Here is a 16747-nt window from a genome sequence, read left to right as displayed (position 1 = left end):
GACTAGATCGCAGATAGATACACTTGTCATATAAATAAACACCAACCAGTTGAGTGTAAGGATGGGATACTCCACTAAAAGAGACAAATGCCAAGACCAATCAGTTTTCAGTTTACTATGTGTGAAGAATCATAATGCTATTTTACCAGTAACAGATATAACATACATAGGATTTACAACACTAAAGAAAACCATGACCAATCTGTTTCTTCACTTTAAGGACACAGTTAAAGGGTTATACTTAACTGGGTCAAGTAATCATCTAGCCACAGGAGAGGTGGCCACTTTCTGATTGTTGGGGTCTGAAGGCTGGGAGCCCACCAGTTCCAAGAACAGGTTCTGAAATGCCTTCATATCAGGTAATATTATCACCCCCGTACTTGCCCAGATGCCTTTGAAATCAAGATTCAATAAGGTAAAAGGCTCTGGGACATCAAGTGGGTATGGAATTTTGGAGCATTAAGGAGTCCCAGTTGTGACCACACATGACTCTTGAGTTTGAAACGTGGGAAGGAAGATCAGAGTGCTGCTCAGGGGCTACAATAACAGCAGTTGATGGGAGTCAAAAGAGAATCTGATGGATATTCATTCTTAAATGGGTCTATTGAGTGTCTGGCATGGTTTAATAATAATAAATAACCTATAAAGGTCAAAATTTAATACATTTATGGTTTTGAGTTTTTCAAAATCAAGAGATTTACAAATAGACACTGTAAGGCTGCGCTCCCATGATGAGTATTTGGTGAGTTTTTGATGCTGCAAATTTTCTGCTACATTTCTGCACCTAATATGTAAATAAGGTTACCGTATTTTTCGGACTATAAGACGCACTGGACAATATGACACACCTAGGTTTTAGAGGAGGAAAATAAAAAAAAATGTAAGCAAAAAATGTGTTTATGATGCACTTTTAAGAGGGAGGGGGTCTTCTGCTGACACTGGTATAGGGGTAATGTCCCCCAATTCTGACAATATCCCCCATCCTGGTATATATGCCCCCCCTTCCTTTTATACGTGGTCCCCATCCCCATCCTGGTATGCCTGGCATCCCTCCATCCTGGTATGCATGGAACCCCTCATCCTGGTATGCATGGCACCCCTCATCCTTATCCTGGTATGCATGGCACCCCTCATCCCTATCTTGGTATGCATGGCACCCCTCATCCCTATCCTGGTATGCATGGCACCCCTCATCCCAATCCTGGTATGCATGGCACAGCAATCCCCATCCTGGCATGCATGGCACCCCTCATCCCTATCCTGATATGCATGGCACCCCTCCTCCCTGTCCTGGTATGCATGGCACCCCTAATCCCTATCCTGGTATGCATGGCACCCCTCATCCTTATCCTGGTATGTATGGCCCCTCATCCTTATCCTGGTATGTATGGCCCCTCATCCTTATCCTGGTATATATGGCCCCTCATCCTTATCCTGGTATGTATGGCCCCCTTATCTTTATCCTGTTATGTATGCCCCCCTCAGCGTTATCCTGGTATGTATGGCCCCCTCATATTTATCCTGTTATGTATGCCCCCTCATCCTTATCCTGGTATGCATGGTCCCCCTAATCCCCATCATGCTGCACATAAAAAAATAAACACTCCTACTCACCTTTCTTCTCTCCTCCAGTGCAGCGTCCGGTCTGCCTGTACTGATCTCTACATGTGAGCCGCGCATGGCGTCACTGCCAAGGAGAGATCAGCTGCCGGAAGTCACTGCTCCCCACGCCGGGACTGTGTGCGCGGGGAGCAATGACTTCATGCTCCTTAATAGCCGGCACACAGCGTAGCGGCTCCTGCTGCTGCCGGGCTATCTCGTGTGCCCCCATGGGCATGGAGAGAGGTTGAATATTCATGCCCTTTAACAGCGGGCACAGGCGATTCCGGCAACAGCACTTCATTTTCTTTAGTAGCGGGCACAGTGTAGGCTGCAGCGGGCGGCTGCTGTCTCCTGTGCCCCGCTCCTCCACCGCTACCGCTCCCCCCCACACCCCACACAGCATATATATATACCTCCCCCCAACATTCAGACTATAAGACGCACCCCCCATTTTCCTCCAAAATTTTGGAGGAAAAAAGTGCGTCTAATAGTCCGAAAAATACGGTACTTCCTTTTTTTCATTGCATTTTTTAATGCATTTTTTACATGGGGTTTTATCTCGTTTTTGATGCTGCATTTTTTGTCTATTTTTGGTACATGATATTTTAAATACAGCTACTTTGTTTTTGATACATTCTGGTGTTTGGCTTTGACTTGACAAAACTTTACTGATACAGCCATGTGCAGATTACAAGCATTAATAAATGCGTTTACCCACTAAAAACACATATGCAGCTTTCACTTGCGGATTTTCTGCATTTAATGCAATTCTATGGGGGAAATATGCACATAAAAGTCAGCGTACCCGCAAGAGAAATTCTCATCTTGCGGATTTGAAACATGCATCGCAGGTCAGTTTAAAAAATAAACATAATGGGCATTATAGTTCTATAAATCTCATCCACTTTGCTGGAACTGTAATTGACGCAGCAAAAACTCATTAAAAACTCATAGTGGGAACACAGCAAAAGAAATTTCTGCACCATTTCTGCACCTCTTGGAAGGAAAAACGCAGCGTAAAATAGGTGTGGTTTTTTCATGTTTTTTATGAATGTTTTACGTTTGTTTTGGTGCGGATTTTCCCCCACTCATTAGTATGGGTAAAATCTAAAGCAAAAACACTGAAAGCATTGACATGCTGCAGATTTAAATCTGCTCCAAATCTGCAAGGAAAAAATAAGCAACATGTGCATGAGACTTCAGGATTCTCATTCACTTTTCTGGCATCAGGAAACCCTTCAGGCTTTGAGACAAATCTGTGCAGAAAAAATTCAACAAAAACGTGACAAATCTGCAATGTGAGCACAGACCCTTAGGGTATGTGCACAAATATGATGCAAATTCTTACGTGTTGGCAGGAAAAACGCAGCATAAAAACATGCATTTTTTACATGTTTTGATGCATTTTTGATGAGTATCGGTGAAACTGCATCAAAAACGCTGAAAGAATTGACATGCTGCAGATTTAAATCTGCTGCAAATCTGCAACGAGTGAATGAGACTTCAGGAATATCATTCACTTTACTGGTACTAGGAAATCCTTCAAGTTTTGTGACAAAATTGTGTAGAAAAAAAAAAACACGACAAAAGCGTAACCTGTGCACAGACCCTTAAACTTATGGGTCTATGGAAATCATGGCATCAGTGTGCTGTCCGTGATTAACATTGTAATGAATAGGAGAAGCTTTGTCATTTTATTTATTTTTTCATCAGTGAAAATCACTAGTGAAACTCTAATGGTAAAAGCTGATACAATGACCAAACACTGCTGAAAATCAGATAAATAACACTGGTGACTCTTGTACAGTGTTTTTTTGTGTACGTGAAAAATCACTGACATCTAAATGAGGTCAGTATCAATAGGTGGCAAAGTGTGAGAAAAATCTACTTACTATAACCTCATGACTAGTGAATAGGTAGTTCTTCAAAACATATGGATTAACTGTCAGAAAAAAAAACCAGTCATTTATGGATTATTGAAAATTATAGGATGCTTTGCTTCATTCTGTTTTGTGTCAGCATTCTTGACTCTTCTTTCCAAATGGCCTCCGATGCACTCACTCCCTTGTCAGTCGTTACACGCTAACCCCGCCATATGGCTTTGTAGTTTGTTGTTTGCTCGCTATAGTAACATAGCTTGTGATATGTGTCTTACCGATAACCTAAAGAATGTCATAGGCAGGATACAGTAAGCTGAACTCGCTCACCCATAGTCTGGATAAATATAACTTCACCACATGTGATAATGAGAGATCTGACCTAAGTTTGTTAATAAGAACATATATATATTATTAAAGATTCATTTTAATTAAAATATATAACTTCACATACAGCATCTTACTAATTTTTGTCCAAAAATTGCCCTTTTTATTGTTGCAGTTTTTCGAAACCCCCATGCTCTAGCCATGATGTTTTTTACTGCCAGTTGTTGGTGTTTTTCTCTCATAGAATAATATTTTAGTCTATTTGGCTTAAAAAATCACTTTTTATTTTTTTTATTTTTCACATTACAACTCTTGATTTTATGAGAAATCTTGGAATTACATGATTGGTGCAAAAAAAAAAAAAACGCAGTTAAAAAAAAAGAAAAAAAAAGTGAAAACACATTAGAAACACAGGGTTTCGTGCAAGTCTTAGGGTTCATATACGCGGACCGACTGACGGCACTAAATGAACGCCAGTCGGTAAACATTTAATGATCATTTAATACCCTGTCTTCATAGACGGACCGCAGTAAACAATGCACATCGGGCGATCTGTAATAGATGGCTGTTATTGTTCTCAGCTGTGCGAGTCTTGTTTACACAGGATGCGGCCAGATGTTACAGCATAGTGCATGTGATCTCTAGAAATCCCATGCCCAGTATGGGTCTCCGTGCACCTGCAGATCACCCACGGACATGCGGCGCAGCTTTCAGACCGCAGCATGTCAATTTCTCTTGCGGGTCAGCATGTGGACTTTCCCCATAGATTTACATCTATGAGGAAAGTCTGCATGTGAAAAATAATTGGGGCCGCTCATTTGAATAAATGAGGGTGGAAGCTGCGCAGCTGCAGCGTCGGGGCCAGAGGCGGCTCTAGATGGTGGGAAAGTGCCCTAAAAGGTTTCAATGCAGATGCAACTTTACTGGCAAAAAAAACTATAGAGATATTTTGACACGTCCGAGTGCTACCCGTTAAAAAAATGGACAGCACTCGGACCAATGTTATTCAATGGGGCAGTGCGGATGACCGATTTTTTTCACTGACCAAAAAGGTGTGTGAAAAAAATCGCAGCATACGATCGTTTCTTCCATTCAAGTCTATGGGGTGCAAAATAAATCGAATGCCACAGACTTTATGGATAAATTACAATTCTGTAGAATAGGATACTGGAAATGGTCTTCTAAATCATTAATTGCTGCTGTAAAAGACAGATTGTATATGGATAACAAGTGAGAAAAATATCGTCCCACTTTTCTGGATGAAACTCTGACCGATTTTTCATACGCTCGTGTTAACCTTCACTTAGGCCACAGCCCCACTATCAGTATTTGGTCAGTATTCGGTCAGTATTTCTCTCAGGAGTGGGAGCCAAAACCAGGCGAGAAACAAGTCACCAATTCTGCATTTATCACCCACTCCTGGTTTTGGCTTCCACTCCTGAGAAAAAAAACTGACTGAATACTGACCAAATACTGATAGTGGGGCCGTGGCCTAATGCAAGCTGTGCAGTCGTACAGGGGTCCAAGAAGTAAGGGGTCCATTTGCATCTTAAAAGCAGGAAATAACTTCTGTTACAGACACATAGTGATGAGGTTTTGGATTGCAGAGGGTCTGTATGCTGTTCCTGCACAGGGGCCCTTTTCTGTCCATGTTGACCCCCGAGCCAGAGCACATAATTCTAGACTCCTTGTGCCCTGTAAATTATACACAGTGCTCATAGGCACAACGCAGAAGAGATCAGATATGGTTAAAGACTGCAGAGCATTCGATTCCCCAGAAATTCAGAATCCCTTATAATTCACGTATCATATTTACACCAATCTTTCTGTATCCTGCAAAGTCATCATAAAAGAACTGACAAGTACGTCCTCCATTATAACAAGAGTAACAGCGTACATTATGAATTGTTTTGACAGATAATAATTGTACCCTGCATTGCTGGCTAGATATTACATTTCCAGATGCCATGTGCTTGCACAGCGTTGACAGAAACACATGGTTTTCCATGTAGAAATCTTCAGTCAATACAGTTTCATGCAATGCAAGTTAATGCAAAAAGTCAGTATTAGGCCACGGCCCCACTGTCAGTATTTGGTCAGTATTCGGTCAGTATTTTTTTCTCATGAGTGGGAGACAAAACCAGGTGAGGAACAATCAGAGAAAAGGTATAATAGAAACAAGTCACCAATTCTGCATTTATCACCCACTCCTGGTTTTGGCTCCCACTCCTGAGAAGGAATACTGACCGAATACTGATCAAACACTGATTGGGGCCATGGCCTTATACAGAGAAGGAGCAGGCACACCATACATTTCCAGGAGCCCAGCAGAGTGTGCAGAAAGGGGCCCATACAAACTTCTTGCTGCCCCCTTTTTCCGATACAGATGAAGAAGTATTGAATGTTAATACTGAACATGGATCAGTGTGATGGTTCTTCGTGCAATGGGATATTTAACACACAGAGAATATACTAGGCCAGCTTTAAAGGGTGCAAGTAGTGTTGAGTCAATTGTAACTTTCTGGCTGTGTAATCAAGAGGAAAATCTGAGACACTGGATGTAATCAGCAGAAAATAGCGCTCCTGGTGTGGATTGCAGGATGAGTTCAGCACTCCACCATATCTATTTTCACTCAGCATAAGGCCTGCAGCTATACACCTGACAGCACAGGGAGAACTGCCTGCTCATCTGTCTACATTTACTTCATCTTCTTTGCATGTCTAGCGACCAGCTGAAAATACACTCCTCAATATTGAAAAGGTAACAGGAAGAAGGAAAAGTCATGCAGTTATGCAAATCACAGGATTGATAGACATGTTAATGATATGCAAATGATGAAAAAATGGAAACAAAATTTTTAAAACATCTCAATTTATTCAGTATTGAGTATGAGCACCAGGCGCAGAAATACACGCACTTACATGACTTTGCTGCTATCAATGACTTTATTATTATTTTTCTGAGGAAGGTATTCCAACCCTAAATGCACTTGGGCACTCAGATCATCAAAATCTGCTGCTGGCAGCTCCCTTTGCTCTTCCTTGGGAGAAAACTTTACTCAGCCACACAACCTAATGCTTCAATCAAACAAACAAATCACAATGCTGTGTGAGTTGTTTATATTTAGTGTTAAAAATTAGATTTGATCTCATTATGGGTAAGAAGGAAAACATATATAGTACTTTGCAAAAGTTTTAGGAAGGTGTGGAAAATATGCTGCAAAGTAAGAATGCTTTAAAAAATAGAAGTATTAATAATTTATTTTTATCAAGTACTGAAAAGCAAAGTGAGTGAACAGAAGAGAAATCCAAAACCAATCAATATCTAGTATGATCAACTTTTGCATTCAAATCAGCATCAAAACATCATATCTTCTAGTAGCACTTGCGAACAGTTTTTGAAGGAACTCAGCAAGGAGATTATTCCAAACATCTTGCAGAACTAACCACATATCTTCTGTGGATGTAGGCTTAAGCAAATCCTTCTGTCTCTTCATGTAATCTCACACAGACTCGAAGATGTTAAGATCAGGGCTCTGTGGGGCCCAGATGCCTTCCTGATAGCATTGCATGATAAAAAAGCAACTGCCTGTATTTCTGAAGGGACAGAAGGATATGCACAAGCCTACACCCACAGAAGATCTGTGGTTAGTTCTCCAAGATATTTGGAACAACCTCCTTGCTGAGTTCCTTCAAAAACTGTGTGGAAGTATATCTAGAAGAAATGATCCTTTGATGCAGTTTAGAAGACAAAGGGTGGTCACGCCAAATATTGATTTGATCTGGATTTCTCTTTTGTTCATTCACTTTGCACTTTTTTAATTGATAAATATAAACTAATAACACTTCTACGTTTTAAAGAATTCTTGCTTTGCAGAATTTTTTCCACACCTGCCTAAAACTTTTTGTACAGTTTTCTATATATGTATCAAGTAGACCTACAGCACAGATGTGTTAAACAGTTTACTTTGTCTACCTCTGGAAATTTTCTGAAATGTTGACACCTTCCCATAGAGACTCACATTTTTACCAAAATATGGATGTTGATCATGCAACTGATGTGAAATATCTGGACACTGCAAAGGCATTTGATACTGTACCAAAGAGCAGCCATAGGCCACTGCACCACTATCAGTATTTGGTCAATATTTGGTCAGTATTTTTTCTCAGGAGTGGGAGACAAGACCTGGAGTGGGTGATAAATGCAGAATTGGTGACTTATTTCTATTATACCTTTTCTCTGATTGTTTCTCAGCTGGTTTTGGCTCCCACTCCTGAGAAAAAATACTGACCGAATACTGACCAAATACTGATAGTGGGGCTGTGACCTTATACTGATGCTTCAAAAGCAGAAACTGTTGGAAAATATATGCAGATCGGTACAAAAATAGTTAAATGACAGTAAACAAAGAGTTGTCATAAATGGTACGTTCTCTAAATGGGATATAGTCAGCAGTGGGGTATCGCAGCGATCGGTGCTAGGATAGATGTTTTTTAACCTCTTTATTAATGGCCTTGCGGATGAGATTGCGAGTAAAGTGTCAGTTTGACAACACCAAACTATGTAGGATATTAAAATCTGAACTTGTCAGTATAATATTACAAAATGATCTGGATCAGATGTCTGCATGTGCAAACACATAGCATGTGATAAATGTAGAGTAATGCAGATAGGTGGGAATAATTGTAATTCTGCAAATATAATTAATGGAAATATACTCAGTACTACAGAACAGTAAAATCACGTGGGTATTCTGGTTACAAGTAAGATGAGCAGCAGTACTCAGTATCAAGCAAAACAAGATTTTAGGATGTATAAGAAGAGAAATAAAATCCTGCGATCCCAAAGTACTGTTACCCCTTTATAAATCACTGCTGAGGCCAAATCAAGAATATGGCATCCAGTTTTGGGCTCCGCATTTTAAAAAGGATATTCAGAAGTTAGAGTCAGTTCAAAGGCGGCAACTAGATTATTACAAGGGATGGAAGGCCTATCATATGATGAGAGGTTGGAAACGTTGGGCTTGTTTAAGCTTAGAAAAAAGACACCTGTAAGGCGAACTGAGTTCTGTTTATGAATACATGTGTGGTTAACACAAAGGACTTGCACATGACTTATTTCTTCCAAAGACCATACTAAGGACCAAGGGGCACTCCTTATGGGTGAAGGAAAGACAATTCTGGCAACTAAATAGGAAAGGGTTCTTTACAGTCAGAGCAGTCAGACTGTGGCATGCCCGACCACAAGAGGTAGTAATGGTAGACACTATGGCAGAATTTAAAATAGGGCTGGATGATTTCCTCACAACAAATGGCATTCTGGGTTATGAATAATTTATCGATAGAAAATGTATAACTGGTGGAGAAAGGTTGAACTTGATGGGCCTCTGGCTCTTTTCCTCCTATATACCTATGTCATTTTACAATAGTAGCACTGGAAACATTATTTTGTGTCGGGTAAGAAGCGTGTACCTAGCCCTTGCTGGTGCCTCCCATGTAACCAAACCTAATTTGATATGGATGGGTAAAATAGTCAACCTGTGTGTACATCACAAATATATAACTGCGTCATTATGAACGCTGGAAAAATCTGAAATGTATGAATGAAGGAAAAACAAACAGGCTGCACACACACAAAAAGACATTTTTGTGGTAATAGTCTTCTTAAAGAGAATAAGCTTTTTAATGGTAAACATCTTGAATATCCGTGAGAAAAAGTTCTTGAAATAAGCCAGGATTTAATTGGTGAAGGCACAGCAAGTGTACAATCAAATCAATCAGAAAGGTCTGAGCTAAAAGTTCTGAAACCTTGCAAAGTAAAACTGGGCAATATAAATAATTTCCAATTACCGATTCGTGTTACTGAATGGCTGGAGCACATTTACATTATAGAGGGTACATGTGTGACAATTAATACAGACAAACATACAGTAACGACTTTCTCATCTGCACTACACAAAAAATAATACTTAATGGGGTTGTCCACTACTAGGACAACCCCCTTCCCCAATAAAGTAAAAAAGCCTATACTCACCTTCCGTGTCGGCAAGGTTCCAACAGTGTCGGCACTCGTGGTCCCGGGGCTCTCGTGCGGTTGTTATGGCACGCGAGCCCGGCACCCAATCAGCGCTGGTGTCACTGTCCCCGCCTTCATACAAATTGAACAGGAAGGGGAAGTCCGGGCTGCAGCTGATCTGACTTCCTCTTCATGTTCAGTTCGACAGGAGGTGGGGACAGTAACACCAGCGCTGATTGGGCGTCTGGCTCACGTGTCACAACAACAGCATGGGCTGGGGAGAGCGAGTGCCGACACCGCGGGAACAGCGCCAGCACGGCAAGCGTGGGGTATGAAAAGGGGTTGTCCAAGTAATGGACAACTTCTTTAACTCTGGTTACTATGAGAAACTTACAGTTTTTGTCTATATATTTTTCTAACATTAGGCCCAATCATGTCCCTCAAACATAAAAGCATTAAGTAAATAATAAAATACAAAACACTAAGGAGATGCACAAGTTTTAGCTGTACTTGAATAAATATTTCACAATGAAATAACAAACTTGCCAACTTTTAAAGGTCGATATCCGGAAGATCGCTAGGTTAACAGAATGCAAGGAGCGCCACTAGATTTTTTGGCCTATAGCTATTAGCTATATATCCCCTTAGAGATCACAACCCCTCAACACCTAATCTCAAGCTCTCGATGCCTATTTTCTGCCCCCTTCTCTCATGCTTCATGCCTTGCTTCTCAGGGATGCTTTCCAAAATACTGATGTCTGGAAGGTTTTGGCATATCCTGGAAAATTGGTCTAGGAGTCTAGGAGCCTCCCGGACATTTAAAATCCCATCCTTAATAACCATCAGCAGACATGTTAATAGATGTTTCCAAAACAATCTGAATGAGAATGGCAAAATGGTGGCAGAATAAAACACAAAGTACATATCATACAAAATTTTGAATATACAGTACAGACCAAAATTTTGGACACACCTTCTCATTTAAAGATTTTTCTGTATTTTCATGACTATGAAAATTGTACATTCACACTGAAGGCATCAAAACTATGAATTAACACATGTGGAATTATATACTTAACAAAAAAGTGTGAAACTACTGAAAATATGTCTTAGATTCTAGGTTCTTCAAAGTAGCCACCTTTTGCTTTGATGACTGCTTTGCACACTCTTGGCATTCTCTTGATGAGCTTCAAGAGTTAGTCACCGGAAATGGTCTTCCAACAATCTTGAAGGAGTTCCCAGAGATGCTTAGCACTTGTTGGCCCTTTTGCCTTCACTCTGCGGTCCAGCTCACCCCAAACCATCTCGATTGGGTTCAGGTCTGGAGACTGTGGAGGCCAGGTCATCTGGCGTAGCACCCCATCACTCTCCTCCTTGGTCAAATAGCCCTTACACAGCCTGGAGGTGTGTTTGGGGTCATTGTCCTGTTGAAAAATAAATGATGGTCCAACTAAATGCAAACCGGATGGAATAGCATGCCGCTGCAAGATGCTGTGGTAGCCATGCTGGTTCAGTATGCCTTCAATTTTTAATAAATCCCCAACAGTGTCACCAGCAAAGCACCCCCACACCATCACACCTCCTCTTCCATGCTTCACGGTGGGAACCAAGCACGTACAGTCCATCCGTTCACCTTTTCTGCGTCGCACAAAGACATGGTGGTTGGAACCAAAGATCTCAAATTTGGACTCATCAGACCAAAGCAAAGATTTCCACTGGTCTAATGTCCATTCCTTGTGTTCTTTAGCCCAAACAAGTCTCTTCTGCTTGTTGCCTGTCCTTAGCAGTGGTTTCCTAGCAGCTTTTTTACCATGAAGGCCTGCTGAACAAAGTCTCCTCTTAACAGTTGTTGTAGAGATGTGTCTGCTGCTAGAACTCTGTGTGGCATTGACCTGGTCTCTAATCTGAGCTGCTGTTAACCTGCGATTTCTGAAGCTGGTGACTCAGATAAACTTATCCTCAGAAGCAGAGGTGACTCTTGGTCTTCCTTTCCTGGGGCGGTCCTCATGTGAGCCAGTTTCTTTGTAGCACTTGATGGTTTTTGCAACTGCACTTGGGGACACTTTCAAACTTTGCCCAATTTTTCGCACTGACTGACCTTCATTTCTTAAAGTAATGATGGCCACTCGTTTTTCTTTACTTAGCTGCTTTTTTATTGTCATAATACAAATTCTAACAGTCTATTCAGTAGGACTATCAGCTGTGTATCCACCTGACTTCTGCACAACACAACTGATGGTCCCAACCCCATTTATAAGGCAAGAAATCCCACTTATTAAACCTGACAGGGCACACCAGGGTGGCTACTTTGAAGAACCTAGAAGATAAGACATATTTTCAGTTATTTCACACTTTTTTTGTTAAGTATATAATTCCACATGTGTTAATTCATAGTTTTGATGCCTTCAGTGTGAATGTATAATTTTCATAGTCATGAAAATACAGAAAAATCTTTAAATGAGAAGGTGTGTCCAAACTTTTGCTCTGTACTGTATGAAAGCAAAATTTCAAGTTCTTCATCTTCCATTAGTAAGCTAGAATTCACGAATACTGGTAAACTTGTTGAACACATATGTAATACAATGTGTCTTATGTTCATGTTTTAGGTGATGAAATCATGCAAAAAAGAAGCTTTGAGCCCTATGGACCAGAAGACATTTTGGAGTAGCAATGATTCAGGTAAAATCCAAGAACGTTATGTTATTATTAACTGCGTATGTATATTAGCATTGGACTTGGTTCACTAGCCACATCAGCAATCTCTGGCCACTGGTTGGGAGTCCTGAGAACCGCCTTTCATCTGATGGCATCTGCCGTTTTTTTGATTAGCTGGCCTGGCACAACGTTATGTGTGCCACACTGCTAAGATGATGTCATGCCAAGCTGGCTGATCAAAACAGGAACCCGGAAGGTAGAAGGTGGTACTCAGGGCTCCTGTCCAGTAGCCAGAGATTACCGACGGGCCTATGAACAAGGTCCAGCAAATCAATTTGCACTAATTCCAATGCATATAAAATAAGTATTTCTGCCTATGCACAGTATACACGGAAAGCTGTCAACCATTGGTGTGGGCGGGGTTATACTGAGCTCAGTATTCAGAGAACTGGGAGATCTGCAGCAGGAAAAACTGGAATTTTATCAAAACTGCAGCAAGCAGCCCAGAAAGTGATTCATAGCTGGAATCAGGGTCTCTGCCCCTACATAATGATGCTCTCAGATGGGCTAGCAAAAAATTGGTAACAGATTCCCTTTAAGTGCACACAGACCTACAAGGTTTTTTAAAAACCCATTCATATGTATTGTGCTATAAATTGCTGTGGTTTTCCGGTGCTGAATCTGAAATATATCTGTAAAACAGCAGATCCCTATTTAATGGGTTTTACTAATATAGCAAATGGATTCTGTGTAACAGATCTTTGACACACAATAATCTTTTGAAATACAATCTATTTTCAGAGTTGCATCCTTTTCTATGAAAGGCTGCTAAGGATATATAGCCTGTTCGGGAGCAGGGTTCTCCCGTGACTGCTGGCCTGTACTGCACGTGCCCCAGGCAGTTATAAAGAACAATGCTGTGTTCTTCATTGAGCAGACAGTTATTCTATGCAGCTGTCTGCCTGCACTATCGCCAAGAACCGATAACGAGCAGTTCTTCTGTGACTGTGACTTCTGGCTCATTCTTGTACTCTTCAACCAGACAGTTCTATAGAGTCTGACGTGGGCATGCGCCGTACAAGCTAGCAGTCAAAGTCATGGAAGAAGAGCTCATCATCGGTTCTCAGCATCAGTCCAGGCAGAGAGCTGCATATAACAACGATGTCTGCCTGCCTCATATGATCATGAGGATTATGTGCTCCTCGCTGTCTGAACACATAACCCATTTATAACAGAAAAAACATCTATACATGCTCAAGCAGCGCAAGAGAACCCTGTTACTGGACGAGCTATATACCTTTAGTAATCTGTGATACGAAAAGGATGAAAATGTGAAAACATTGTATTACCTTAACCTCGAAATTGTGAAAAAAATTGTATTATCTTAACCTCTTCTTGTTAACCTCAATACATCTACAGCAAATATCAGGTGCGTATTTATGGAGCAGGCTTAGGAGCTGAGCCCTCTTCATTGACAGCAGGTGCCTGCCGGATGTCTTATACAGTCAGCATCTGCCTTGAACAGCAGCGATCAGAGCTGCTTCCAGATGTTCCAGGACTATGTCTTCAGCACACATCTCAGATGTGTCTCATCTCAGACACCAGCTGTAATTCCTACTTGCCCCAAGAGATTCTCTCCAAAATCTATAGAACCCAACTTCATACTTCCTCTGGGTTTTAACTTGTTATTCTCCAATACACTAGTATCCTATTATTCTCACAGACTCAGCAGACTTGGCTAGTTACATGGGTTAACAGTACATTTCAGCCATCGCTGAACACCTACACAACTCACATATCAAACACCGCATGCTGATAGAGCTTCAACGGTGGTGTCCTGTCTACAACTCATGACTGCTGAGCCATGTCAACAATAGCGGTATGCAAAAGGTTTCCTAGCAGAACGGATACCTTTCTAGATTTTCCAACAATAAGTGCTTCAGTTGGATCAGGTCAGATGGGATAGCCTTTGTTCTCTACGTCCCCACCAGCACCAATATACTTTGTGACTTTGGGTATTTGAAGTGTCCATGGCCCTGTTACCATTTCACCATTTGTCCTTCCTTGGACTACTTTTGGTAGGTAATAACCCTTTCCTGCTGCATCCAATTTTCTGTTTCGTGGTTTCATTATTTCCTCCCCTTCCTCCAAGAGCCATAACTTTTTTTTAAATTTTCCATTGAAATAGCCATATGAGAACAATTTTTTTGCAGGCAAATTGTAGTCTTGAATTAAACCATTTACCATACAAAGTGATTATAAGTGTGGTAAAATGGTGAAAAAATGTAAATCAGGCATTATTTTTGGGGTTTTGTTTTTTACGACTTTGATCATGTCGTTAAAGTGATCGGTCAACTTGTTTCTTCAGGTTAATACAACTACAGTGATACTAAACTTGTTTAGGATTTTTTTTTTATTGAAGTTGGGAAAAAAAATCATAAATTTGAAAAAAAAAAAATTAGTTTGTGGGGCCACTTTCTGAGAAGCGTAACTGTTTAAGCTGCACGATTATCCTTAGCGAGCATTCCTAGGAACGCTCAATCAGGATAATCGTGAGGTGTACATGCACCATTACACTTGACCATTTTTCCTGCTTTCAACTTTGTTCATTTGCTGCCTAAAGTGGAAGATCAGAAAGTATTATCCAAATACTTTATTACATAAGTGAAAGAACTAAGAAATATTTTTATAGGAAAGAACTTGGCTGCAATATTTCTCCAATGGACAGAGAAATTTTCAAATTAATGTGCCGTGAAATGAACTACTATGAACAATACAGAATAAGATTGACGTATCAATCTTGTAAAAAAGGAGAAGCAGTGAATAAACATGGTAAATGGAAAGTCATTCTACAAAACCCTAAGGAGGAGCATATCTCTGAGTGATATTTTAAGATATATAATTATTATCTGCCTTTTACCTGGAATTTTACAATGAAAACAACTCATAAGTTACAATTAATTTTCCCAAGAAACATCAATATTGATTACAAGAAGAATTGCCAGGAGGGGCATGTTTTAGTTATGTTATTCTTCAATGTGGCGGAGCTGTGAACCTTGAGCATCGGAGAAGGATATTTATAAGTAGCAGGTGTTGGGTACTAACACTGCATTTAAGTAATTTGTAGTAAAAGTCAGCAATCTGAAGAAACTTGCCGCTTGAATTTCACTTTCATTAGTCAGGTTGATTAATATGCACAGTCATTGGATGTGAGATGTGGTCAATTTCATGAACATGGGGTACTGAAAAAGTCAGTTAACTATTCTTCCTTATTGTCAACTATAATGAAATACATACATTGTATTTATCGCCTACAGATTTATACATTACTGTAATCCATTCAAAAGCAAAGGTGCAAGACAATAGATCCTTGACTACCAAACCCCAAAAGAAGCAGCACTTCCATAAAAAAAACAAGAAAAAAAAGGGTTTTATTCCATGCCCATGCTCATGCTCATATATAGCTCATACATCCCATCTCATGTATGCATATGTTACACGCATGCCGCTAGGTTCAGATAGAACAAGACGGGTTACATGAATTTGTTGGAATACTGGGGTAACCATTACTCAGGGCGACCATAGGCTGCAGCTTCTCTCAGGCACAGGATAGATTCAGTTGCTGACCAGACACATCTGACAAGAGTCCTCAGAAACGGTAGAATAGTAACATATAATGAGGCACAGCCAGTGTAATTTAAGTGTCTCTTTGAGCAACAGGCTCCAGTAACAACAGTACAATCTCCTTTGCAGCACAGCAGTACACAGCCTATTATCCAGTAGCACAGTACAGCACAGTTTTAATGCATACACAACCACAGGCTTTTCCTTCACAAGGACTCAATTGTACACAGCATTCCTTATCCTGCATGGAGATGGAGGGAGAGAGGGTCTGATGAGGGAGATGATCCCTATGACAGGATTCCTTCTAGTCCTCATCTTTCTGCCTGATAATACTCAGCACTGTTAGCTCAGGGAGTTTATATGACCTGTGTTTAGCTTCGCTCTTGACTTGAATTCTGTTCCCTTGTCTTCTGTGATATACAGATCACACACCACCTTTCTCTTTGGCTCTAGTCAGACAGTAAACAACTTCCCCACAATCCCCCTGGGGCTCTGCTAAACACTCCCTGTCTCCTGTGACTGTGTTAACCCCTCTAGTTGCTAGATGCTTCTGGAGCACAACACTTCTTGTCTCCTGTGCTTGTGTTACTTCTAATAGTTGCTGGATGCTTTTGAAGCAACAGCACTACTTCTGCATGTCACACAT

At 40.7% G+C, this 16747-nt stretch overlaps 1 protein-coding gene across 1 annotated transcript in view; it reads left to right on the top strand.

Moving 5' to 3' along the window:
* SGK1 (serum/glucocorticoid regulated kinase 1) overlaps positions 1-16747 on the top strand; it is a 207916-nt gene that overhangs the window by 112570 nt on the left and 78599 nt on the right. Inside the window, exon 3 of the mRNA XM_073671278.1 lies at positions 12429-12501. Within this exon, the coding sequence (XP_073527379.1) occupies positions 12429-12501 (73 nt within the window). The remainder of the gene's footprint in view (positions 1-12428; positions 12502-16747) is intronic.

Source organism: Phyllobates terribilis, unplaced genomic scaffold (genome assembly GCF_046119375.1).
Source record: "Phyllobates terribilis strain yellow unplaced genomic scaffold, ASM4611937v1 Scaffold_3__8_contigs__length_932513732, whole genome shotgun sequence".
Lineage (NCBI taxonomy): Eukaryota > Metazoa > Chordata > Amphibia > Anura > Dendrobatidae > Phyllobates > Phyllobates terribilis.
Note: the sequence above shows the minus strand (reverse complement) of the source record. Positions and strands in the feature narration are given on the sequence as shown.